Source organism: Oncorhynchus gorbuscha, linkage group LG15 (assembly GCF_021184085.1).
Source record: "Oncorhynchus gorbuscha isolate QuinsamMale2020 ecotype Even-year linkage group LG15, OgorEven_v1.0, whole genome shotgun sequence".
Lineage (NCBI taxonomy): Eukaryota > Metazoa > Chordata > Actinopteri > Salmoniformes > Salmonidae > Oncorhynchus > Oncorhynchus gorbuscha.
In genome coordinates, this window is record NC_060187.1 from 83,991,266 (window position 1) to 84,015,954 (window position 24,689).

Genomic DNA, 24,689 nt, shown 5'->3' on the forward strand with positions numbered 1-24,689 from the left:
TAGTTTATATCCTTACCGAATCATTTATTGAGAAATTGAAATGTCATATTTATAGATATTTAGTTAGTTAGCTAGTGTAGCTGTAACTATGTGCTGGATCTCCTTGTGCCAAGAATGTGCTCTGCTGAAAGTCTAAATATTTTTACAAATGTAATGTGGGTGAACTTGCCATTCTTATTTCACTTTGTCTAGTTGAATGAAGCCATGTATTGTGCAATGGCCCCATGAAGCACATGTACGCAGACACGAGCTATAAGAATACCGGGACATCACATTTAAAATGGGTTTGCATTGGATTCCGTCACTAACAAAGAGCAAAACTAACGTTACTTGTCCACTGTGGAAGAGTAGCTAGATAAATAAGTTAGCTAGCTTCTAGTTCCTGCAATATAGCTAGCAAGAAGCTTCTCTAAGGTAAGCATAATGATTACAAATTGTCACTGGCCAGAATTCAACAATCATTTAATGGTGAATTAAATGTGCATAACAACAACTGAATCAAATGTTGTTTTGAATATCTTTCTTAGGCAAGATGAGTGGTAATTCTGGTAAAAATCCTGTGCCCGTCGACACCAATGGCATTACTCCATTTCAACAGATGTTGGCTTCCTGCTCAGGGGCTCTCCTGACGTCATTGTTTGGTGAGCATTGGGACCCTCCCCTACACACACATACACTGACTATATATATATATATATATATATATATATATATATATATATATATATATATATATATATGACTATATTTAAACTGGTTGTACAACTGTCTTTTTTCAGTCACACCTCTGGATGTTGTCAAGATCAGACTCCAGGCTCAGAAAAGTCCCTTTCCCAAAGGTAATAAGACAATAATCAATGTAACCTACCATTCCTCTGTCCTCTCTCTAAACCACAGTGCTCAATCCATTATGTATGTCTTCATTGTTTGCCAGGGAAATGCTTTGTGTACTGCAATGGCCTGATGGACCATACCTGTGTGTGTACGAACGGCAACTCCAAGGCCTGGTACAAGGCCCCTGGCCACTTCAACGGCACTCTGGTAAACATCTCTAACTCCTCTACCCAACTCCCAACCCCCATCTAGATATGCAGGGATTGGGTTGGTGTGCAATGTGATGAAAATGCTGTCTAGCCTATCAGAGGGTAACATTGAGATATTGCTCATTCCTTACAGATCTGCACATGTGGCCAAGGGTTAGAGGCTATGGGCGGTATGGGACTAGGGCTGTTACGGTGACCGTATTACTGCCACACGGGCGGTCATGAGTCATGATGACAGTCAAATTCCACATGACCGTTTAGCCACAGTAATTAGGCTTCTCCAAGCTCTAATGCTGCTGATGGTCATTAGTAGCCTACCAAACTTGCTAACTGCCTGGTACTCAGCACTCTATTGTCCCTCTAAGCACTCTGACATCAATGCAAATGTAATAGAAAATCTAATCAAACACATCATGAGAGTCCATGAGCTCATGTTGTGCAACCTTTCTATATGCTATGCAATCACGTGGGAAAACAGTGATGGCCTCTTTTAAAAAGATAAGGATCCCATCAGATTTCTATTGACTAGGACTACTATATTTACTTTTCAACTTTCCTAATATTAAGCACATTATCTTTACAACAGGAGTACAGTCTACCTGGCTGGCATGATAATGAACCATGGGAAAAGCGTCCTCCATTTGCTATTTAAGTGCATGATGTCTTTTTTTCCCCCTAGTTTCGAAACAGGTGCATGATAATTAATTGTCCATTCTAAATCAAAACAAATTTCACACATATATTATTTAGTTGTAAAGACAAGATTAAATCAAGAATAGTCTGATGGGTGACAATATTAGCATATCACTTGTGAAGGATGCCCAGCGTAAGGCAACAAACAGCACATGCCTTTTTTTTGCGACTTTTTCAAATCATAGTCACACACCTCATGTAGCCTAGCCCATAGGCCTATATGTTTTAATAAGGTTTGTATCACAACTAAAGTGGCCAAATAACTTCTTAAAATGAAGCACATTAATCCACGTTACAATGGGTGTAGAGCCTAACTGGCATACACATGCAGTGTGTTAGTTTCATGTTTGGGGAAGATAATTTTCACCATAAAAAGGCACCTTTATAATAACATCATTACATGCATAATTGCATTTGCGGTCACTTTTGAGAATGGCGTTTTCCCACTAATGAAACAGTCACGCTTCTAGCCTACTGCCGTGTGCACATTGCGCATATAATGTGAAGAAATAGCCTAATAGTTTATTAAAATGTTAAGCAAAATGTTTTGATATGTTGCATCAGCCTCATAATAAAAAATAAAAAAATTGTATGCTAGTGGTTGTGAGTGAGAGGTGCTTCGGAGCACACAGCCAGGAGAAGGGAATTATAATTATTATATTCAGCCCAAGGGCACCACGGCCACTGACCGCAAATGGCATGGATTTTATTTAGGGGGCATTACTGCCACACAAAGGAGATGCCACCGGGAAATTTGAGGCATTATCAAGTGCTTGTCGAATTGTGATTGAGAGACTGATTAAGTGTATACAGCCTGCACTGTACACTCTTCAACAAACAAAGCAAAGCTCATGTCTTTCATGCAACTTTTTTCTAATGATCATTAGTTACTTCTTGCAGCCTTAGAATGTATTAAAAAGCAAAACATATAGCCCAATGTTTGAATCACAACTACATAAATTGTAGGATTACCTGTGTCTTTGTTAACCGCTCAACACAGAATAGCAGCATGTGTTCACTCCCTCAATACGATTGGAGAAAATATCCTTTCTATTTTATTCAGCTATGTTCACTGGTATTCTTTATACTATAAAATAATGCCACGGAATTCTAAGCAAATCTTGTCTGCTAAATGAACTAGTGTATCCCACAGCCATATGGCATGGCCAGATCAGGACCTAACATAAGGACAACTCAGAGTATGCTATTCTGTTAATCTGAAAGAGACATTTAATGCATATCATGTTTCTTTAGACCTGTCAAAAAATAAATCATTGATTTATTTTGATGGTGTAGGCTATATTACATGGATTTTTTAAATGTCGATGTTCCAAAGGTCTGCATCAGCAGCTTGTAGGCTGTGTGGAAGCCAGGATATGTTAAATGTGTTTATGTTAATTAACTGTCAGTTACCGTTAGACCGGCTGTTATTTGCTTGACAATCACCGGCTAACAACATTTCATGACCGCCACAACCCGTGGGACTTGGAACCAGCCTCAAGTGATGGACCCATTGAATGCTAACCACAAGCATTATAAAGATGTACAGTGGCAAGAAAAAGTATGTGAACCCTTAAGAATGATCATAACAACAGACAAACACACTCTTCTTAAACTAATAACACACAAATGATTGTATGTTTCTTGTCTATATTGAATACATCATTTAAACATTCACAGTGTAGGTTGGAAAAAGTATGTGAACCCATAGGCTAATGACTTCTCCAAAAGCTAATAGGAGTCAGCTAACTTGGAGTACAATCATTGAGACAAGTTTGGAAATGTTGGTTAGAGCTGCCCTGCCCAATAAAAAACACTCAAAAAATGTGAGTTTGCTATTCACAAGAAGTATTTCCTGATGTGAAACATGCCTCGAACAAAAGAGATCTCATAAGACCCAAGAGTAAGAGTTGTTGACTTGCATAAGCTGGAAAGGGTTACACAAGTATCTCTAAAAGCCTTGATGTTCATCAGTCCACGGTAAGACAAATCGTCTATAAATGTAGAAAGTTCAGCACTGTTGCTATTCTCTCTAGGAGTGGCCGTCCTGCAAAGATGACTGCAAGAGCACAACGCAGAATGCTCAATGAGGTTATGAACAATCCTAGAGTGTCAGCTAAAGACTTACAGAAATCTCTGGAACATGCTAACATCTCTGATGAGTCTATGATATGTAAAACACTAAACAAGAATGGTGTTCATGGGAGGACACCAGAATTTTTACATTTTTTAAAATGTTTATTTCACCTTTATTTAACCAGGTAGGCTAGTTGAGAACAAGTTCTCATTTGCAACTGCGACCTGGCCAAGATAAAGCATAGCAGTGTGAACAGACAACACAGAGTTACACATGGAGTAAACAATTAACAAGTCAATAACACAGTAGGAAAAAGGGGGAGTCTATATACAATGTGTGCAAAAGGCCTGAGGAGGTAGGTGAATAATTACAATTTTGCAGATTAGCACTGGAGTGATAACTGATCAGATGGTCATGTACAGGTAGAGATATTGGTGTGCAAAAGATCAGAAAAGTAAAAAAATAAAAACAGTATGGGAATGAGGTAGGTGAAAATGGGTGGGCTATTTACCAATAGACTATGTACAGCTGCAGCGATCGGTTAGCTGCTCAGATAGCTGATGTTTGAAGTTGGTGAGGGAGATAAAAGTCTCCAACTTCAGCGATTTTTGCAGTTCGTTCCAGTCACAGGCAGCAGAGTACTGGAACGAAAGGCGGCCAAATGAGGTGTTGGCTTTAGGGATGATCAGTGAGATACACCTGCTGGAGCGCGTGCTACGGATGGGTGTTGCCATCGTGACCAGTGAACTGAGATAAGGCGGAGCTTTACCTAGCATGGACTTGTAGATGACCTGGAGCCAGTGGGTCTGGCGACGAATAAGACACTGCTGCTCAAAAAAAAACATTGCTGCACATCTGAAGTTTGCAAACGAGCATCTGGATGTTCCACAGCGCTACTGAAAAAATATTCTGTGGACAGAAGAAACTAAAGTTGAGTTGTTTGGAAGGAACACAACAATATGTGTGGAGAAAAAAAAGGCACAGCACGCCAACATCAAAACCTCAACTGTTAAGTATGGTGGAGTGAGCGTCACGGTTTGTTTTGAGCTGCTTTGCTGCCTCAGGGCCTGGACAGCTTGCTATCATCGACGGAAAAATGAATTCCCAAGACATTTTGCAGGAGAATGTAAGGCTATCTGTCACCAATTGAAGCTCAACAGAAGTTGGGTGATGTAACAGGACAACGACCCAAAACACAGAAGTAAATTAACAACAAAATGGCTTCAACAGAAGAAAATACGCCTTCTGGAGTGGCACAGTCAGAGTCCTAACCTCAACCCGATTTAGATGCTGTGGCATAACCTCAATAGAGTGGTTCACACCATACATCCAAAAATATTGCTGAACTGTAACAGTTTTATAAAGAGGAATGGTCCAAAATTTCTCCCGACCAGTGCAGGTCTGATCTGCAACTACAGAAAATGTTTGGTTGAGGTTATTGCTGCCAAAGGAGGATCATCAACCAGTTATTAAATCCAAGGATTCACATACTTTCAATAAAGACATGAAAATGTATAATTGTTTGTGTGTTATTTGTTTTAAGCAGACTGTGTTTGTCTATTGTTGTGACTTAGATGAAGATCACATTTTATGACCAATTTATGCAGAAGTCCAGGTAACTCCAAAGGGTTCACATACTTTTTGTTGCCACTGTATAATGGTTCGGACACACCAATAGCATTTGCCTGCCGAGAGAGAGTACTTAGCTCCTCTGAACAGAGTGCCGGCTGTAGTTTGCGAACCGAGTGTGAACCGATTTTACATGTAGAATTGCACAAAAGTGTTGGCAGTCAGAAATCAACAGTGTGCTGAATGAACGGTAGACGAACGGGAGATCCACATTCGGTACAACATTTACATTACATTTAAGTCATTTAGCAGACGCTCTTATCCAGAGCGACTTACAAATTGGTGCATTCACCTTATGACATCCAGTGGAACAGTCACTTTACAATAGTGCATCTAAATCTTAAAGGGGGGGGTGAGAGGGATTACTTATCCTATCCTAGGTATTCCTTAAAGAGGTGGGGTTTCAGGTGTCTCCGGAAGGTGGTGATTGACTCATTACATTTTAATCACCCCCCCCCCCGCTGTCCTGGCGTCGTGAGGGAGTTTGTTCCACCATTGGGGGGCCAGAGCAGCGAACAGTTTTGACTGGGCTGAGCTGGAACTGTACTTCCTCAGTGGTAGGGAGGCGAGCAGGCCAGAGGTGGATGAACGCAGTGCCCTTGTTTGGGTGTAGGGCCTGATCAGAGCCTGGAGGTACTGAGGTGCCGTTCCCCTCACAGCTCCGTAGGCAAGCACCATGGTCTTGTAGCGGATGCGAGCTTCAACTGGAAGCTAGTGGAGAGAGCGGAGGAGCGGGGTGACGTGAGAGAACTTGGGAAGGTTGAACACCAGACGGGCTGCGGCGTTCTGGATGAGTTGTAGGGGTTTAATGGCACAGGCAGGGAGCCCAGCCAACAGCGAGTTGCAGTAATCCAGACGGGAGATGACAACTGCCTGGATTAGGACCTGCTCCGCTTCCTGTGTGAGGCAGGGTCGTACTCTGCGGATGTTGTAGAGCATGAACCTACAGGAACGGGCCACCGCCTTGATGTTAGTTGAGAACGACAGGGTGTTGTCCAGGATCACGCCAAGGTTCTTAGCGCTCTGGGAGGAGGACACAATGGAGTTGTCAACCGTGATGGCGAGATCATGGAACGGGCAGTCCTTCCCCGGGAGGAAGAGCAGCTCCGTCTTGCCGAGGTTCAGCTTGAGGTGGTGATCCGTCATCCACACTGATATGTCTGCCAGACATGCAGAGATGCGATTCGCCACCTGGTCATCAGAAGGGGGAAAGGAGAAGATTAATTGTGTGTCGTCTGCATAGCAATGATAGGAGAGACCATGTGACCATCTCCCTTACGGATCTTCCAAGATGGCGTAGCAGTAAGTCGTCCTGTCGTATCGTGCCCCCTGTATTTATCGTCTCTTTTTCGTTTTACATATTATTCTTCGCATATCTTTAAAAACATTTTGCTAAACCTAAGCTTCCAAATACCCTCCTGCAACCCGCCTCACCCAATGTAGCTACTTTTTCCTAAAGTATTTATATTTACCTCAGAACCGGAACCCCTCAACTGAAGCTAGCCAGCTAACCACCAGCTAACCACCAGCTATGCTAGCGGTCTTCAGCTAACCGGTCATCAGCTAACCTTTAGCTCGGAAAGCTCTCGCCAGTTCGAACAACGCAACGCTAACCAGAGCATAACGGACCTATTTATTTTTTATCCCCGGATTCCCATCGCAAACGGAACATTTTTCAGCTGGATCTTCACAACTAGCTATCGAGCTAAACCGCAACCCTGGTTGATTACTCCTGGCTAGCGTTTCCACCCACTTAGCTTGAAGCTAGCCCGGCCAGAGCCCCTGTGCTACCACCGTAGCATACTCCTGGGCTACAATACCCGGACCCACGACCGGTCTATCGATGTCACCACATGAAGAGGAATAAACAGACTCACCCCATCGCGACGTCCCCCAAAGGCTAACTCTCTAGCCCTTGCTATCTCCTTGCTTGCTAATTCGGCCTGCTAACTGCTAGGTTGTTTAGCCCAGGTCCGCTAACTGCTACCTTGTTTACCCCGGCCTGCTAACTGTTAGCTTGTTACCACAGGCCTGCTAACCGTCTGCATCGCCGCGTCCCAAACACTCAGTGGCCCATATGTACTTTCTATCTCTTCCCGATTAAAAAAAAAAAATTTGTTTATACCTTCCGGAAACCTGCCACACCCAATGTGATACGGAATCGCTATTATTTTAAATTTTTAGAACACACTCAAGAACCTCCAGAAGCTAACCAGCTAACTAGCTACAAGCTATTTAGTCATTGTTAGTTTTTAACCTGGATAACACTCGCCAGTCCAGCTCCCCTGCCCCATCCACCGCTGCCCCCTGGACACTGATCACTTGGCTACATAGCTGATGCTACGGAATCGCTATTATTTTAAATTTTTAGAACACACTCAAGAACCTCCAGAAGCTAACCAGCTAACTAGCTACAAGCTATTTAGTCATTGTTAGTTTTTAACCTGGATAACACTCGCCAGTCCAGCTCCCCTGCCCCATCCACCGCTGCCCCCTGGACACTGATCACTTGGCTACATAGCTGATGCACGCTGGACTGTCCATTAATCACAGTACTCCATTCTGCATGTTTGTTTTATCTGTCGGCCCCGTTGCCTAGTCAACGCCATTTTACCTGCTGTTGTTGTGCTAGCTGATTAGCTGTTGTCTCACCTACTGTTTTAGCTAGCTTTCCCAATTCAACACCTGTGATTACTGTATGCCTCGCTGTATGTCTCTCTCAAATGTCAATATGCCTTGTATACTGTTGCTCAGGTTAGTTATCATTGTTTTAATTCACAATGGAGCCCCTAGTCCCACTCCTCATACCCCTAATACCTCCTTTGTCCCACCCCCCACATATGCGGTGACCTCACCCATTACAACCAGCATGCCCAGAGATACAACCTCTCTCATCATCACCCAGTGCCTGGGCTTACCTCCGCTGTACCCGCACCCCACCATACCCCTGTCTGCGCATTATGCCCTGAATATATTCTACCATGCCCAGAAACCTGCTCCTCTTATTCTCTGTCCCCAGCGCTCTAGGCGACCAGTTTTGATAGCCTTTAGCCGCACCCTTATACTACTCCTTCTCTGTTCCGCGGGTGATGAGGTAAACCCAGGCCCTGCATGTCCCCAGGCACCCTCATTTGTTGACTTCTGTGATCGAAAAAGCCTTGGTTTCATGCATGTCATCATCAGAAGCCTCCTCCCTAAGTTTGTTTTACTCACTGCTTTAGCACACTCTGCTAACCCTGATGTCCTTGCCGTGTCTGAATCCTGGCTCAGGAAGGCCACCAAAAATTCAGAGATTTCCATACCCAACTATAACATCTTCCGTCAAGATAGAACTGCCAAAGGGGGAGGAGTTGCAGTCTACTGCAGAGATAGCCTGCAAAGTAATGTCATACTTTCCAGGTCCATACCCAAACAGTTCGAACTACTAATTTTGAAAATGACTCTCTCCAGAAATAAGTCTCTCACTGTTGCCGCCTGCTACCGACCCCCCTCAGCTCCCAGCTGTGCCCTGGACACCATTTGTGAATTGATTGCCCCCCATCTAGCTTCGGAGTTTGTTCTGTTAGGTGACCTAAACTGGGATATGCTTAACACCCCGACAGTCCTAAAATCTAAGCTAGATGCCCTCAATCTCACACAAATCATCAAGGAACCCACCAGGTACAACCCTAACTCTGTAAGCAAGAGCACCCTCATAGACGTTATCCTGACCAACTGGCCCTCCAAATACACCTCCGCTGTCTTCAACCAGGATCTCAGCGATCACTGCCTCATTGCCTGTATCCGCTACGGTGCCGCAGTCAAACGGCCACCCCTCATCACTGTCAAACGCTCCCTAAAACACTTTTGTGAGCAGGCCTTTCTAATCGACCTGGCCCGGCTATTCTGGAAGGACATTGACCTCATCCCGTCAGTTGAGGATGCCTGGTCATTCTTTAAGAGTAACTTCCTCACCATTTTAGATAAGCATGCTCCATTCAAAAAATGCAGAACTAAGAACAGATACAGCCCTTGGTTCACTCCAGACCTGACTGCCCTCGACCAGCACAAAGACATCCTGTGGCGGACTGCAATAGCATCGAATAGTCCCCGCGATATGCAACTGTTCAGGGAAGTCAGGAACCAATACACGCAGTCAGTCAGGAAAGCTAAGGCCAGCTTCTTCAGGCAGAAGTTTGCATCCTGTAGCTCCAACTCCAAAAAGTTCTGGGACACTGTGAAGTCCATGGAGAACAAGAGCACCTCCTCCCAGCTGCCCACTGCACTGAGGCTAGGTAACACGGTCTCCACCGATAAATCCATGATTATCGAAAACTTCAACAAGCATTTCTCAACGGCTGGCCATGCCTTCCGCCTGGCTACTCCTACCTCGGCCAACAGCTCCGCCCCGCGCGCAGCTCCTCGCCCAAGCCTTTCCAGGTTCTCCTTTACCCAAATCCAGATAGCAGATGTTCTGAAAGAGCTGCAAAACCTGGACCCGTATAAATCAGCTGGGCTTGACAATCTGGACCCTCTATTTCTGAAACTATCCGCCGCCATTGTCGCAACCCCTATTACCAGCCTGTTCAACCTCTCTTTCATATCGTCTGAGATCCCCAAGGATTGGAAAGCTGCCGCAGTCATCCCCCTCTTCAAAGGGGGAGACACCCTGGACCCAAACTGTTACAGACCTATATCCATCCTGCCCTGCCTATCTAAGGTCTTCGAAAGCCAAGTCAACAAACAGGTCACTGACCATCTCGAATCCCACCGTACCTTCTCAGCTGTGCAATCTGGTTTCCGAGCCCATCACGGGTGCACCTCAGCCACACTCAAGGTACTAAACGATATCATAACTGCCATCGATAAAAGACAGTACTGTGCAGCCGTCTTCATCGACCTTGCCAAGGCTTTCGACTCTGTCAATCACCATATTCTTATCGGCAGACTCAGTAGCCTCGGTTTTTCGGATGACTGCCTTGCCTGGTTCACCAATTACTTTGCAGACAGAGTTCAGTGTGTCAAATCGGAGGGCATGTTGTCCGGTCCTCTGGCAGTCTCTATGGGGGTGCCACAGGGTTCAATTCTCGGGCTGACTCTTTTCTCTGTATATATCAATGATGTTGCTCTTGCTGCGGGCGATTCCCTGATCCACCTCTACGCAGACGACACCATTCTATATACTTTCGGCCCATCATTAGACACTGTGCTATCTAACCTCCAAACGAGCTTCAATGCCATACAACACTCATTCCGTGGCCTCCAACTGCTCTTAAACGCTAGTAAAACCAAATGCATGCTTTTCAACCGATCACTGCCTGCACCCGCATGCCCGACTAGCATCACCACCCTGGATGGTTCCGACCTTGAATATGTGGACACCTATAAGTACCTAGGTGTCTGGCTAGACTGCAAACTCTGTAGCTCAGTTGGTAGAGCATGGCGCTTGTAACGCCAGGGTAGTGGGTTCGATCCCCGGGACCACCCATACATAGAATGTATGCACACATGACTGTAAGTCGCTTTGGATAAAAGCGTCTGCTAAATAGCATATATTATTATTATTATTACTTCCAGACTCATATCAAACATCTCCAATCGAAAATCAAATCAAGTGTTGGCTTTCTATTCCGCAACAAAGCCTCCTTCACTCACGCAGCCAAGCTTACACTAGTAAAACTGACTATCCTACCGATCCTCGACTTCGGCGATGTCATCTACAAAATTGCTTCCAACACTCTACTCAGCAAACTGGATGCAGTTTATCACAGTGCCATCCGTTTTGTCACTAAAGCACGTTATACTACCCACCACTGCGACTTGTATGCTCTAGTCGGCTGGTCCTCGCTACATATTCGTCGCCAGACCCACTGGCTCCAGGTCATCTACAAGGCCATGCTAGGTAAAGCTCCGCCTTATCTGAGTTCACTGGTCACGATGGCAACACCCATCCGTAGCACGCGCTCCAGCAGGTGTATCTCACTGATCATCCCTAAAGCCAACACCTCATTCGGCCGCCTTTCGTTCCAGTACTCTGCTGCCTGTGACTGGAACGAATTGCAAAAATCGCTGAAGTTGGAGACTTTTATCTCCCTCACCAACTTCAAACATCAGCTATCTGAGCAGCTAACCGATCGCTGCAGCTGTACATAGTCTATTAGTAAATAGCCCACCCATTTTCACCTACCTCATCCCCACAGTTTTTATTTATTTACTTTTCTGCTCTTTTGCACACCAATATCTCTACCTGTACATGATCATCTGATCATTTATCACTCCAGTGTTAATCTGCAATATTGTAATTATTCGCCTACCTCCTCATGCCTTTTGCACACATTGTATATAGACTCCCCTTTTTTTTCTACTATGTTATTGACTTGTTAATTGTTTACTCCATGTGTAACTCTGTATTGTTGTCTGTTCACACTGCTATGCTTTATCTTGGCCAGGTCGCAGTTGCAAATGAGAACTTGTTCTCAACTAGCCTACCTGGTTAAATAAAGGTGAAATAAAAAATAAAAATAAAATTTAAAAAGCATTTATAATGTACATGTACATCAGTATCATGCATTAGTTATTTCTCTGGTTCTTTGACCCTCTCTCTGCAGGATGCCTTTATTAAGATAGTCCGCAGGGAAGGTATCAAGTCGTTATGGAGCGGCCTCCCTCCAACCCTGTGAGTCTGAAGTCTGCCGTTACTCTGCCTCATTACTAATTCACACTGCTTACTGGCCTTCAGCACTGATTTATGGTCAGCTGTGTCTTGAGTGGCTGGCCTGCTGTGATTCAGCAAACTCATAGTCTATTGATAATTCAGTTGTTTACGATTGTTTCCCATTGTTCTGCTCATTTGTATCGAGCAGTACGGATGGACACTGTGATTTTGTAGACTCAGGGTTTATCGATATTTGTTTTGTTAATGTTTTATTTTAAATCTCTCAGTCCTGGATTTGTGTCTGAGTGGTGTGGTAACGGCTGAGTCATGGGCTGTTGATTAATTTGGGAACATTTTAGTTGTACCTTTTGCTTGTACCCATCTGATTTGTGTCTGATACAGTAAAAGCTGATTCATTTTATTCGTTGTTTATGGATATTTCATCTGTTGATGTTGGTTTCTTGTTTGTAATGGCTGATTTCAATGAGTCAGGGTTCTTGAGGAAACATTAGATTTGCATCTCTGTTAATGCTTCTTGCAGTATCATGGCGGTCCCGGCGACAGTGATCTACTTCACGTGTTACGACCAACTGCGTGCTGCCCTGAGGGTCAGGATGGGGTCACACGCTGAGGAGGCACCTCTACTAGCAGGCGCCCTCGCCAGAGGTGAGCTGACTTCTGACCTCACAGGTCACTGTGGTGATGTATACTTGAGAGGAGAGCGATAAATAGTGATAGAGTGAATAACATTGTTTTGTCTATCCACTAGAAAGACCTTAGTAACCCAACTGCTGCTTCCTATCCTAGACTATGGTGATGTCATCTATCGAAACACAACCAAGACCTTACTTTGCGAATTAGATGTCATTTATAACTATCTTTGCGGATTCATTCTTGGATGCCATTATAAGACAACATTGAACAATGTCTGAATCACAAAACTAGCTGTCACTCCCAAACAGAAGACCACTGCATTGGTACTAGTTCCTTTTTAAATGTATCAACTTAAAGTTCCCTGTATATATTAAGGAACACCTAACTTCACAAAACTCACACTACTTTCGACAACGGCAGTAATTACAAAAGGGGGTTGGAGTAAATCAAATAAAATCAAATGTATTTATATAGCCCTTCGTACATCAGCTGATATCTCAAAGTGCTGTACAGAAACCCAGCCTAAAACCCCAAACAGCAAGCAATGCAGGTGTAGAAGCATGGTGGCTAGGAAGAACTCCCTAGAAAGGCCAAAACCTAGGAAGAAACCTAGAGAGGAACCAGGCTATGTGGGGTGGCCAGTCCTCTTCTGGCTGTGCCGGGTGGAGATTATAACAGAACATGGCCAAGATGTTCAAATGTTCATAAATGACCAGCATGGTCCAATAATAATAATCACAAGCAGAACAGTTGAAACTGGAGCAGCAGCACGGCCAGGTGGACTGGGGACAGCAAGGAGTCATCATGTCAGGTAGTCCTGAGGCATAGTACTAGGGCTCAGGTCCTCCGAGAGAGAGAAAGGGAGAATTAAAGAGAGCATACTTAAATTCACACAGGACACCAGATAGGACAGAAGAAGTACTCCAGATATAACAAACTGACCCTAGCCCCCCGACACAAACTACTGCAGCATAAATACTGGAGGCTGAGACAGGAGGGGTCAGGAGACACTGTGGCCCCATCCGATGACACCCCCGGACAGGGCCAAACGGGAAGGATATAACTCCACCCACTTTGCCAAAGCACAGCCCCCACACCACTAGAGGGATATCTTCAACCATCAACTTACCATCCTGAGACAAGGCCGAGTATAGCCCACAAAGATCTCCGCCACGGCACAACCCAAGGGGGGGCGCCAACCCAGACAGGAAGATCACATCAGTGACTCAACCCACTCAAGTGACGCACCCCTCCTAGGGACGGTATGAAAGAGCCCTAGTAAGCCAGTGACTCAGCCCCTGTAATAGGGTTAGAGGCAGATAATCCCAGTGGAAAGAGGGGAACCGGCAAGGCAGAGATAGCAAGGGCGGTTCGTTGCTCCAGAGCCTTTGCGTTCACCTTCCCACTCCTGGGCCAGACTACACTCAATCATATGACCCACTGAAGAGATGAGTCTTCAGTAAAGACTTAAAGGTTGAGACCGAGTTTGTGTCTCTGACATGGGTAGGCAGACCGTTCCATAAAAATGGAGCTCTATAAGAGAAAGCCCTGCCTCCAGCTGTTTGCTTAGAAATTCTAGGGACAATTAGGAGGCCTGCGTCTTGTGACCGTAGCGTACGTGTAGGCATGTACGGCAGGACCAAATCAGAGAGGTAGGTAGGAGCAAGCCCATGTAATGCTTTGTAGGTTAGCAGTAAAACCTTGAAATCAGCCCTTGCCTTGGCAGGAAGCCAGATCTAAGAGTAAGATCTTTCAGATATGGTACAAAGGCCTGAGTGACTGGAATCATTTACCTACAGAAACCAGGACATTGTAATCACACAGTTAATTTACGAAACCCTTTTTCAACTGTTAAGAACAAACTGTTTGTGTTTTTAACTAATAGAAACATCACCATGTGAGGATATTTGTAAATATGTATGTATACTCTATATTATAGGTACTTAGTTGTATTAGTAGTTGTAGCAGTAGGTTTTATTAGTTATAAGCCTATTCATAGTTGTACAACAATTTTTTATGCTGTTAATGTAATTATATTTTATCATTATAATTATTTCATTGTTATTATTATTAGACAGTAGTTGCCATATTCTTCTTCTTACTAAGTACTTTAATAAAATAAAATATACAATATATACACCTGTATATGTTGGGACACTCTTGAAAACGGGATGGTGCATCTCAAGAGATTTCATCCTGCAAAATTTCAAATAAATGTGGAAACTACAGACACCTTATTTTCAATCAAATCAAATCCAATGTTATTAGTCACATGTGCCGAATACAACAGGTGTAGAATTTACAGTGAAATGCATACTTACAAGCCCCTAACCAACAGTGCAGTTTAAAGAATAAGACTTTTAAGTATCAAGTTATTAAAAAGTAAAATAACAATAGTGAGACTATATACAGGTGGTACCGGTACAGAGTCAATGTGCGGGGTTACAGGTTAGTGACTATGCTTAAAGTGACTATGCTTAAATAATACAGGGGGTACCGGTACAGAGTCAATGTGTGGGGGTACAGGTTAGTGACTATGCTTTAAGTGACTATGCTTAAATAATACAGGGGGTACCGGTACAGAGTCAATGTGTGGGGGTACAGGTTAGTGACTATGCTTAAAGTGACTATGCTTAAAAATAATAACAGAGTCAATGTGTGGGGGTACAGGTTAGTGACTATGCTTAAAGTGACTATGCTTAAATAATAACAGAGAGTAGCAGCGGCATAAAAGGGGGGGGGGGGGGGTGCAAATAGTCTGGGTAGCCATTTGATTAGATGTTCAAGAGTCTTATGGCTTGGAGGTAGATCCTGTTTAGAAGCCTCTTGGACCTAGACTTGGCGCTCCGGTACGGCTTGCCATGCAGTAGCAGAGAGAAAAGTCTATGACTAGGGTGGCTGGAGTCTTTGACAATTTTTAGGGCCTTCCTCTGACACCGCCTGGTATAGAGGTCCTGGATGGCAGGAAGCTTGGCCCCAGTGATGTATTGGGCCGTACACACTACCCTCTGTAGTGCCTTGCGGTGCGGCCCGTCAGGAAGTCCAGGATCCAGTTGCAGAGCGAGGTGTGTAGTCCCAGGGGCCTTAGCTTATTGATGAACTTTGAGGGCATTATGGTGAACAGCATTCTCACATAGGTGTTCCTTTGGTCCAGGTGGGAAAGGGCAGTGTGGAATGCAATAGAGATTGCATCATCTGTGGATCTGTTAGGGCGGTATGCAAATTGGAATGGGTCTAGTGTTTCCGGCATAATGGTGTTGATGTGAGCCATGACCAGCCGTTCAAGCACTTCATGGCTACAGATGTGAGTGCTATGGGTCGGTAGTCATTTAGGCAGGTTACCTTAGTGTTATTGGGCACAGGGACTATGCTGGTCTGTTTAAAGCATGTTGGTATTACAGACTCGGACAGGGAGAGGTTGAAGATATCAGTGAAGACACTTGCCAGTTGGTCAGCGCATGCTCACCGTACATGTTCTGGTAATCCGTCTGGCCTTGTGAATGTTGACCTGTTTAAAGGTTTTGCTCACATTGGCTGCGGAGTCGCCCCGAACAGCTGGTGCTCTCATGCATGTTTCAGTGTTATTTGCCTCGAAGCGAGCATGGAAGTAGTTTAGTTCGTCTGGTAGATTAGTTAAAACGGATTTAAGTTTCCCTGCGTTAAAGTCCCCAGCCACTAGGAGCGCCGCCTCTGGATGAGCGTTTCCCTGTTTGCTTATTGCGTAATACAGCTCATTGAGTGCGGTCTTAGTGCCAGCATTGGTTTGTTGTGGTATGTAGACAGCTATGAAAAATACAGATGAAAACTCTCTTGGTAGATAGTGTGGTCGACAGCTTATCATTAGATACTCTACCTCAGGTGAGCAAAACCTTGAGACTTCCTTAGATATTGTGCACCAGCTGTTGTTTACAAATATGCATAGTCCGCTGCCCCTTGTCTTTACATTTACATTTAAGTCATTTAGCAGACGCTCAGACGCCGCTGTTCTATCCTGCCGATACAGCATATAATCAGCCAGCTGTATGTTGATAATGTCCTCATTCAGCCACGACTCCGTGAAGCATAAGATATTAGTTTTTAATGTCCCGTTGGTAGTTTAATCTTCCTTGTAGGTCGTCGATTTTATTTTCCAATGATTGCACGTTAGCTAGTAGAAAGGAAGGCCTACGAATTCTCAGAAGGGGATTTGGGCCTGTTCCCGGGAAAGCAGTATGTGTTTCACGTCAGGCTTGTCCGGCTCGTTAAAGGAAAAAAGAGCGCTCTTCTGATGTTCAGAAGTTATTTTCGGTCTTAAGAGACGGAAGCAGCAACATTATATACAAAATCAGTTTTAAAAAAATATGGTACAAACAACACAAAAAACAGTTGGTTAGGAGCGCGTAAAACATCAGCCCTCTTCTCCAGGCGTAAAACATCAGCCCTCCTCTCCAGGCGTAAAACATCAGCCCTCCTCTCCAGGCGTAAAACATCAGCCCTCCTCTCCAGGCGTAAAACATCAGCCCTCCTCTCCAGGCGTAAAACATCAGCCCTCCTCTCCAGGCGTAAAACATCAGCCCTCCTCTCCAGGCGTAAAACATCAGCCCTCCTCTCCAGGCGTAAAACATCAGCCCTCCTCTCCAGGCGTAAAACATCAGCCCTCTTCTCCAGGCGTAAAACATCAGCCCTCCTCTCCAGGCGTAAAACATCAGCCCTCCTCTCCAGGCGTAAAACATCAGCCCTCCTCTCCAGGCGTAAAACATCAGCCCTCCTCTCCAGGCGTAAAACATCAGCCCTCCTCTCCAGGCGTAAAACATCAGCCCTCCTCTCCAGGCGTAAAACATCAGCCCTCCTCTCCAGGCGTAAAACATCAGCCCTCTTCTCCAGCGCCATGATATAATTATGGCCTCCTTTTCATGTGAGAAAGAAATGTATGTGTTTAACTGCTCTTTCTGTGTGTCGTGCTTATAAGTGTTTTCTCGCTCTCTCTCTCTCTTTCTCTGTCTCTCTGAGTCAGTGGGCTCTGTGACAGTGATCAGTCCGTTGGAGCTGATCCGTACTAAGATGCAATCCCAGAGAAGTTCGTACAGGGAGCTGAGTGAGGTTATCCACTCTGCAGTACGCAACGAGGGCTGGCGGTCTCTCTGGAGGGGCTGGGGACCCACACTGCTTAGAGACGTGCCCTTCTCAGGTAGAAACAACACAATGTCTGTCTTTTATGAGAATTTTGTTATCAATGTTCATAAACTTCAATTAACTACTGTCTGCAACCCAGAGTTTGTAAGATTCTGGTTGAATGAAACAGACAAGAGTCCCAGCTTACAAAAGTGTTTATTCACGAGAACTTTCTAACATCAAAAATGCAAACCCAGTCTTTATAACACACACAAACACGTTCAAATCTTAAGCTACGCCTTGTTTAGACAGTCAGTGTTTTTACACAGATACATTGTTTAATCTGCAGCATAACAGTTTCTCCCCTCCACGGGTGGAGACAGAATGTCCTGTAAGGAACACAGTAGCCCAGCTTGTCTGTCGATAGCTCCTCTTATCATTTGTTTCCCACTTGCACCCTGCTTACATACTAAAAAGGAACAAAAGGTCCTTGTTCTAATTCTCACAAAAACTACACACGTCATCAGATTAGAGTTTTATGATTCTAATAAATTTCATAAAATTATATGGTTTCAGAGTTGAATTATTTAATCATTATCTTTAGACATATAAATGATTTTATCACTATCACTATATCTCTCTGTGAGAAACAACACAATGTCTGTCACTATAGAACTATCTCAGGTATACAACACTCTATTTCTCCCTCTCACTCTCTCTTCTCTCTAGCTCCCTCTCTCCTTCTCTCAAGCCCCCTGTTCTCTCTCCCTCTCCTTCTCTCTCCCTCTTAGTGTTTGATAACAGGAGTTCCATATTGTCTGTTTCCTCCTCAGCCATGTACTGGTATAACTATGAGAAGGGGAAGGCGTGGCTGTGTAAGCACAACAACATCAGAGAGCCAACGTTTGCCGTCACCTTCATATCCGGAGCGGTGTCTGGATCAGTGAGTCTTCTAGCTGTCCTCTCAGCTCAACTCAAACTGTTCTGTCTAGTAGAGCACCTAGATATATTGAACATTGAATATCTGATGTAGTTTGTTGTACCTTTCTAATGTTATTCTAGCTCTGTAACTCTTCTTCTGTGCTGACATGGTGTTATTCCATCTAATACTGCTAGAGGGCAGCATTGTCAAATATAAGTGTGATTTCTAACCCTTGTCTATGTCTTCCTCCAGATTGCTTCCATAGTAACTCTTCCCTTCGACGTCGTGAAGACCAGGAGGCAGGTGGAGATAGGGGAACTCCAGGCTATGAATTGTGGGTATAGAACTCCAGGCTGATCACCTGATTCATGGAATCATCATTATGATCTTTAGTGATGTGTTGATGTGTAGTGATCCTGTACTACTAACCCAGCTATGTTGTCATGTCTCTGCAGTGTCGTCCAAGGCCACCTCTACTCTCAGTGTGATGACCAAGATTGTGGCTGAGAACGGCGTGGGTGGACTGTTTGTAGGTAGGTCAGGCTACAGGGATAGTTCACCCAAAACACACAGTTACCTCAGGTTAGTCTCCTAACTGGTGACCTACTTTCTCTTATCCCTCTCCTCCAACCCTCTCTCTCCCCGTCACTCCCTCTCCTCCACCCCTCTCTCTCACCCTTTCACTCCCTCTCCTCCTCCCCTCTCTCTCACCCTTTCACTCTCTCACCTCCATCCCTCTCTCTCACCCTTTCACTCTCTCACCTCCACCCCTCTCTCTCACCCTTTCATTCTCTCACCTCCACCCCTCTCTCTCACCCTTTCACTCTCTCACCTCCACCCCTCTCTCTCACCCTTTCCTCTCTCACCTCCACCCCTCTCTCACCCTTTCACTCTCCCTCCACCCCTCTCTCACCCTTTCACTCTCTCACCTCCACCCCCTCTCTCACCCTTTCACCTCTCTCACCCTTTCACTCTCTCACCTCCACCCCTCTCTCACCCTTTCACTCTCTCACCTCCACCCCTCTCTCTCACCCTTTCACTCTCACCTCCACCCCTCTCTCACCCTTTCACTCTCTCACCTCCACCCCCTCTTTCTCACCTCCATCCCTCTCTCTCACCCTTTCACTCTCTCACCTCCACCCCTCTCTCTCACCCTTTCACTCTCTCACCTCCACCCCTCTCTCTCACCCTTTCACTCTCTCACCTCCATCCCTCTCTCTCACCCTTTCACTCTCTCACCTCCATCCCTCTCTCTCACCCTTTCACTCTCTCACCTCCACCTCCACCCCCTCTCTCACCTCCACCCCCTTTCACTCTCTCACCTCCACCCCTCTCTCTCCCCCCTTTCACTCCCTCACCTCTCTCTCCCCCCTTTCACTCCATCTCCTACTTTTCTCTTCTAGGTTTCCTTCCCAGGGTGATCAAGGTGGCCCCAGCCTGTGCCATTATGATCAGCTGTTATGAGTTTGGGAAAGCCTTCTTCCGCAAGCACAACCAGGAGAGGCTGCTGACTAGCACCACCTGACCTGACTAGGGCCTCTCACACACACAAACCACCACCATAGACAATACCAAGAACACAATCAGCCATCGCCAACAGTAGGTATTGGCTACCTCTACCTTTCCCTGGGTCCTTAGAGATTTTCAGGTGTAACTTCGCATGCCTGTGTCCTCCCAGCTGCTTAGACACTCGAACACACTGTTATAAAGTGTTCAAGTGTGATCTGTCATGTGACTAGCTGGAAGTAGCTAATGTTAGCGTTTAGGACCCAAGAACGCCAGGACTTGATTCTGTTCCAAAGCAGGAAATATTGGCAGACATGAAAACAATATTGAAGACAAATATTTGTAGGTAATCAATATTATTCATATTTTATCTTATATTTCTCAATCAAGGTATACTGCACTTAATCACCATACTAATTGTGACAAGAGAAAATAGTAAAAAGTGCACAGATTGTATTTGAAATATATATATTTTTTTGCCAAATCATGAAGGTATTATCATTTTCATAACTACTTAAAAATAATTTGCATAATCTTTTTCCTGTGCACCCATGGTGAAGCATCATGTTATGAAGTGCATTTAATTACACTGGCCTGTAGGTGGTATCAGAGACTTGTCTGTTACCAGAAACTGGGGGGGGTCATATTGGACAAGTGTTTTATCCCATTACGTTAGTTATTGAGGTATGGGGGTTGTGTGCACTGTGCCATCCGGGGTCTGACAGTAATAATCATCATTTGATGGATGCTTATATTTGTCCTGTTTCACACATGTACACGTGTGTATCATACCCATGTCTGAAATGGGTAAATGTGTGTTTTGCATATCCCGACACCCTCAGAGTGGAGTCAGGGACAGTAGAGATGAGGGTCAAAGCTGTGAATGAGGCAGGATAACTTCTGGTTAGTAGTCTCTGTCCCGCAGAACCCCCGCTCATTCCCTGCCGCTTTCTCTCTCAATTCATGACCCCAACTCTATCACCTCATTCTCAACCCTATTGGAAGAGAAGGCCCAAGGTCCTTCAGGATACATGTTCTGTTCAGTGCCAGACTGACAGTTTAAACCTGAAATTCAACTCTTAACTTGCACCTCTTCCAGAATCCCATATTCAATCCCCAGTCAGCCAGACATGGACTGTGAACTGTGACAACCTGTACATGTTCTCAAAACATGTAGCAATGATATATATTTCTATTGTTTAATATATTCTACAATGATCACCTGTAGTGACACGTTTTCCAACTTTATACAGAAATACATAGAGAATAAAAGTCACATTATGACATTTGAATTGTTGAATCAATTGTTTTTATTAGATCAGCAAATATTTGTGATTTGGTTCAATCCAGTAGTTTCTGTTGTTAACATGTAATAATTCATATGATAATACAATTCATAATTGAATCCTGTTGAACAAATCTAAATCACGGAGGTTGTGGTGGCTTCCGTGGCATCAGCGTACCACAACAACTGATCAAGTTAAAAGGAAGAAGGGCTAAAATGGGGAGGTATAATGTGCTGTTCCACTGTTACAGAGGCTTTCCCTGGTAAGATCCTAGCAGAGTAGAGATTACTGCCAATGTTGATGTATGGAAACACTCTCTCTGTAAAAGTGTGTGTGAACGTGTGTATGTGTGTGTTATTATCAAGGTCATAAAAGGACAGTGTATCTCTGTTCCAGTCCAGCTGCACTCTGATCCGATGGGGTTTATTTTCCAGTGTCAGGACAGTCTGTGGCCCTTTTGGACACCGTGCCCAGTATTTATCATTATAATAGCCTACACGCCAGAGTCCAGTCTGTACCACTCCCTTCCTCTGGACAGACTTATAGACTACACCTACAAACCATACTGTATTGTCCCCGACGTCTGTATCCCAACTGTGTGTCCCAGAATCAAAGCCCTCAGAGCCCAGGACCATTCGATAGTTATCAAACCTCTCTGGGTTGTCAGGAAGCAGCTGTATCCCATCACTGAATCTCATACTGGTCAGATCGTCAGACAGGATGAGACATGGATGGGCAGTGTTGGGGTCCAGAATCACAGGCGCTGAACAGAGAAAAACAGAGATCCACTGTTTGTTTTAATTTACTGGGACATTATTGCCAGATGATCAGTGATATTTTTTAATCTGAAATTGTCTGAATGCAATTTTAAAATATTTGTGAAGATATGAACATTGGTAAGAATAAAATCAGACTCACTGTATTGAACAGACTTCAGCATCTTCTCCAAAACTCTGACCTGCAGGTTTCCCAGGTGCTTTGCCACATTGATCAGCGCTCCAGAAACAAGCTCTGGATCTGGGCTTGTGCACTGGGCTCTAGAAGAATATCCAAGAGTTAGTGATACGGTGAGGTTGGGTTCAGAACCACAGGGAAGAGAGAGAGAAGAGGCCGATCACTTAGGGTCCAGATTCTTCACCCTTCACCTGAAGTGTTGTGGACAAATAGGCAGTAGCCTTACCTTTTTAACGTGTCCTTGTAGTTCTGCAGGTGAACAAAAGAGCAAATCAATCAATAATACATGTAATCACTGAAATCAATCATCAGTTAATCAATAAATCTATCCCAAATAACCTCTAGACAGCACAGAGATATTGGTCCTTACCTGCAGGAATGAGATGTCATCAGATACCAGGTCCTTCTTTATGGCTCTCGTTGTGTCTAAAATGGCTGCTATCTCTCTGTTCATATCGTCAATCATCTTCTTCATCCTCCGACTCTTCTCCTCCTCTTCCTCCCTCAGGACAGCCATCCTGGCTGCCTCTTCATATCGTAGAAACTGGTGAAGTTTCTCGAAGTCCTCCTGAATCTGATTTTCTGTCTTCTGAGCCTGGCTCTAGAGACAGTGTGTCATCATCAGTTATTACACTATATTTCATATCAATCTGAAAGGTTTTTCAAAACATTATACTGTTCAAGAGGCTGTATGGAACGTTCGTTGCTTATGGTTTACTTAATGTTGGCTTGAGTGTTGCCTCTATGGTTCATATACACATGATATAACAATCAACTTCTAGACTCATGAAACCACACAATCCTTAGTTTAAGGCTTTTGCTCATAGTCGTGGGAAGGTGTCATTTCTAGGTAATATTTTTGTACATTTATGGGACCCCTTTTGGCTCAAGCCAAATGCTAAACAAAATCATTCTGATGCAATATGCATATGGAAGTGTATTGCAAAGCAGTCTTACCTTAATAAGCTCTGCTGTTTCTTCAAAGCTTTGTTTAACTTCTTTAAATCCCTCCAGCTGCTCCTCTAAGGGCTTCAGGCCTGTCTCTAAGAGCTCTTCCTACAATTCATTTAGTTAATTTACTTGTGTGATTTTAATGATTGATATGAGAACGTCACATTCTGATCAATCTAAACAGAACAAGGCCTTAGAAAAATGTTGCTTTTCAAAGAACATCAAGGCTGTATAAGTACGACAGGGGAGCTGAATATGATAAGGACCTCTTCTGCACTAGACATTTGCTAGGAGAGAATGATCCTGTTATAGTGAATGTACTGTGTATGTTAGTTGATATTTTGTATCGTACCTTGCGATCCAGAGCAGCCTCATCTACTGGGATACATTCATGTGCGTTATGTTTACTTGAACCCTCACACACCGAACAGATCGGCTCTTCATGCTCCAGACAGAACAGTGTGAGTAGCTTGCTATGCAGACTGCAGACATGTTTAGCTGAAACGTTCTCACCCGGCATACACAGGTTCTTCAGAGCAAGAGCCATCGAATCCTTATAGCATTTTATGCTGCACACTGGACATTCCCATGATTCCATTCGTTTCCAGTATGACTCCAGACAGGCTATACAGCAGCTATGGCCACAGGACAGAAGAACAGGTTCCTTGAGGGTTTCAGAGCACACAGGACAGGAGAGATCCTTCTCTGAGACAGATGCCTGGGAGGCCATTTTCTCACTCCCTAATGGCATTTAGAGGTTACTTTCAATGTGAAAACTCACCCTGGTTTAGTCAGCAGCTTTCTTACCACAGTGATTAATAGTTTTGCAGTTAGTTTGAGTCCTGTGTTGAGTCTGTCTTACACATAGAAGATCTGTGTGTGAAGCCAGTAAAATGTGTGCATTGCCATGTAAACTGATCTGAGAGACAGCACTCAAGACATGACAACTCCTTAAGGAGAGAGAGTGGGATGGGGGGAAGAGATCTAAGCCATTTTCTAAAAATAAAATTAGTCTAGTTTTCTCAGCTGTTTATATCAGTCTTGCTCAGTGAGCAGGGATTTAAGTATCTGTGTTGCTGGAGCTGCCTCCTACTCCTCAGTAGCTGGAGTAAGTTGTGATTTACTGTGCTTAATTTGAGTCCTGTGGTGACAGAACAGGTCATTAAACACCAGTTTAATGTTACGGTCAGGGACTTTATTTTGGACCAGGGCCTGCTGGGTTAACCGTTACATCCCGCTCTAACACTAG

The 24,689-nt window shown here is 44.3% G+C and overlaps 2 protein-coding genes across 2 annotated transcripts; one reads left to right on the forward strand and one right to left on the reverse strand.

The window, feature by feature from the left end:
• Positions 1 to 138: 138 nt before the first annotated feature.
• Positions 139 to 22,457, forward strand: LOC123998273 (solute carrier family 25 member 40-like). Its single transcript, XM_046303335.1, has 11 exons — positions 139 to 414; positions 528 to 641; positions 780 to 839; positions 935 to 1,041; positions 12,030 to 12,097; positions 12,618 to 12,742; positions 17,724 to 17,897; positions 18,655 to 18,764; positions 18,996 to 19,077; positions 19,199 to 19,276; positions 20,147 to 22,457. Exons 2-11 carry the CDS (start codon positions 533 to 535, stop codon positions 20,266 to 20,268), a joined length of 1,035 nt encoding a protein of 344 aa, XP_046159291.1. The 5' UTR covers positions 139 to 414; positions 528 to 532; the 3' UTR covers positions 20,269 to 22,457.
• On the reverse strand, positions 21,548 to 24,328 carry LOC123998272 (E3 ubiquitin-protein ligase TRIM39-like). The gene is made up of 6 exons (XM_046303334.1): positions 23,793 to 24,328; positions 23,447 to 23,545; positions 22,860 to 23,090; positions 22,716 to 22,738; positions 22,454 to 22,572; positions 21,548 to 22,298 (listed from the first exon to the last, which is right to left on the reverse strand). Exons 1-6 carry the CDS (start codon positions 24,189 to 24,191, stop codon positions 21,730 to 21,732), a joined length of 1,440 nt encoding a protein of 479 aa, XP_046159290.1. The 5' UTR covers positions 24,192 to 24,328; the 3' UTR covers positions 21,548 to 21,729.
• Between the last annotated feature and the right edge of the window lie 361 nt (positions 24,329 to 24,689).

Excerpts from the sequence above, each read along its gene's own strand:
- LOC123998273 (XM_046303335.1), top strand. The coding sequence starts at position 533 with ATGAGTGGTAATTCTGGTAAAAATCCTGTGCCCGTCGACACCAATGGC. Across the intron at positions 840-934 it reads GAAAAGTCCCTTTCCCAAAG|GGAAATGCTTTGTGTACTGC; the intron begins GTAATAAGACAA and ends ATTGTTTGCCAG. Across the intron at positions 19,078-19,198 it reads GGAACTCCAGGCTATGAATT|TGTCGTCCAAGGCCACCTCT; the intron begins GTGGGTATAGAA and ends ATGTCTCTGCAG.
- LOC123998272 (XM_046303334.1), bottom strand. The coding sequence starts at position 24,191 with ATGCCATTAGGGAGTGAGAAAATGGCCTCCCAGGCATCTGTCTCAGAG. Across the intron at positions 23,091-23,446 it reads AAACAGCAGAGCTTATTAAG|AGCCAGGCTCAGAAGACAGA; the intron begins GTAAGACTGCTT and ends CACTGTCTCTAG. Across the intron at positions 22,299-22,453 it reads GCTGAAGTCTGTTCAATACA|CGCCTGTGATTCTGGACCCC; the intron begins GTGAGTCTGATT and ends TTCTCTGTTCAG.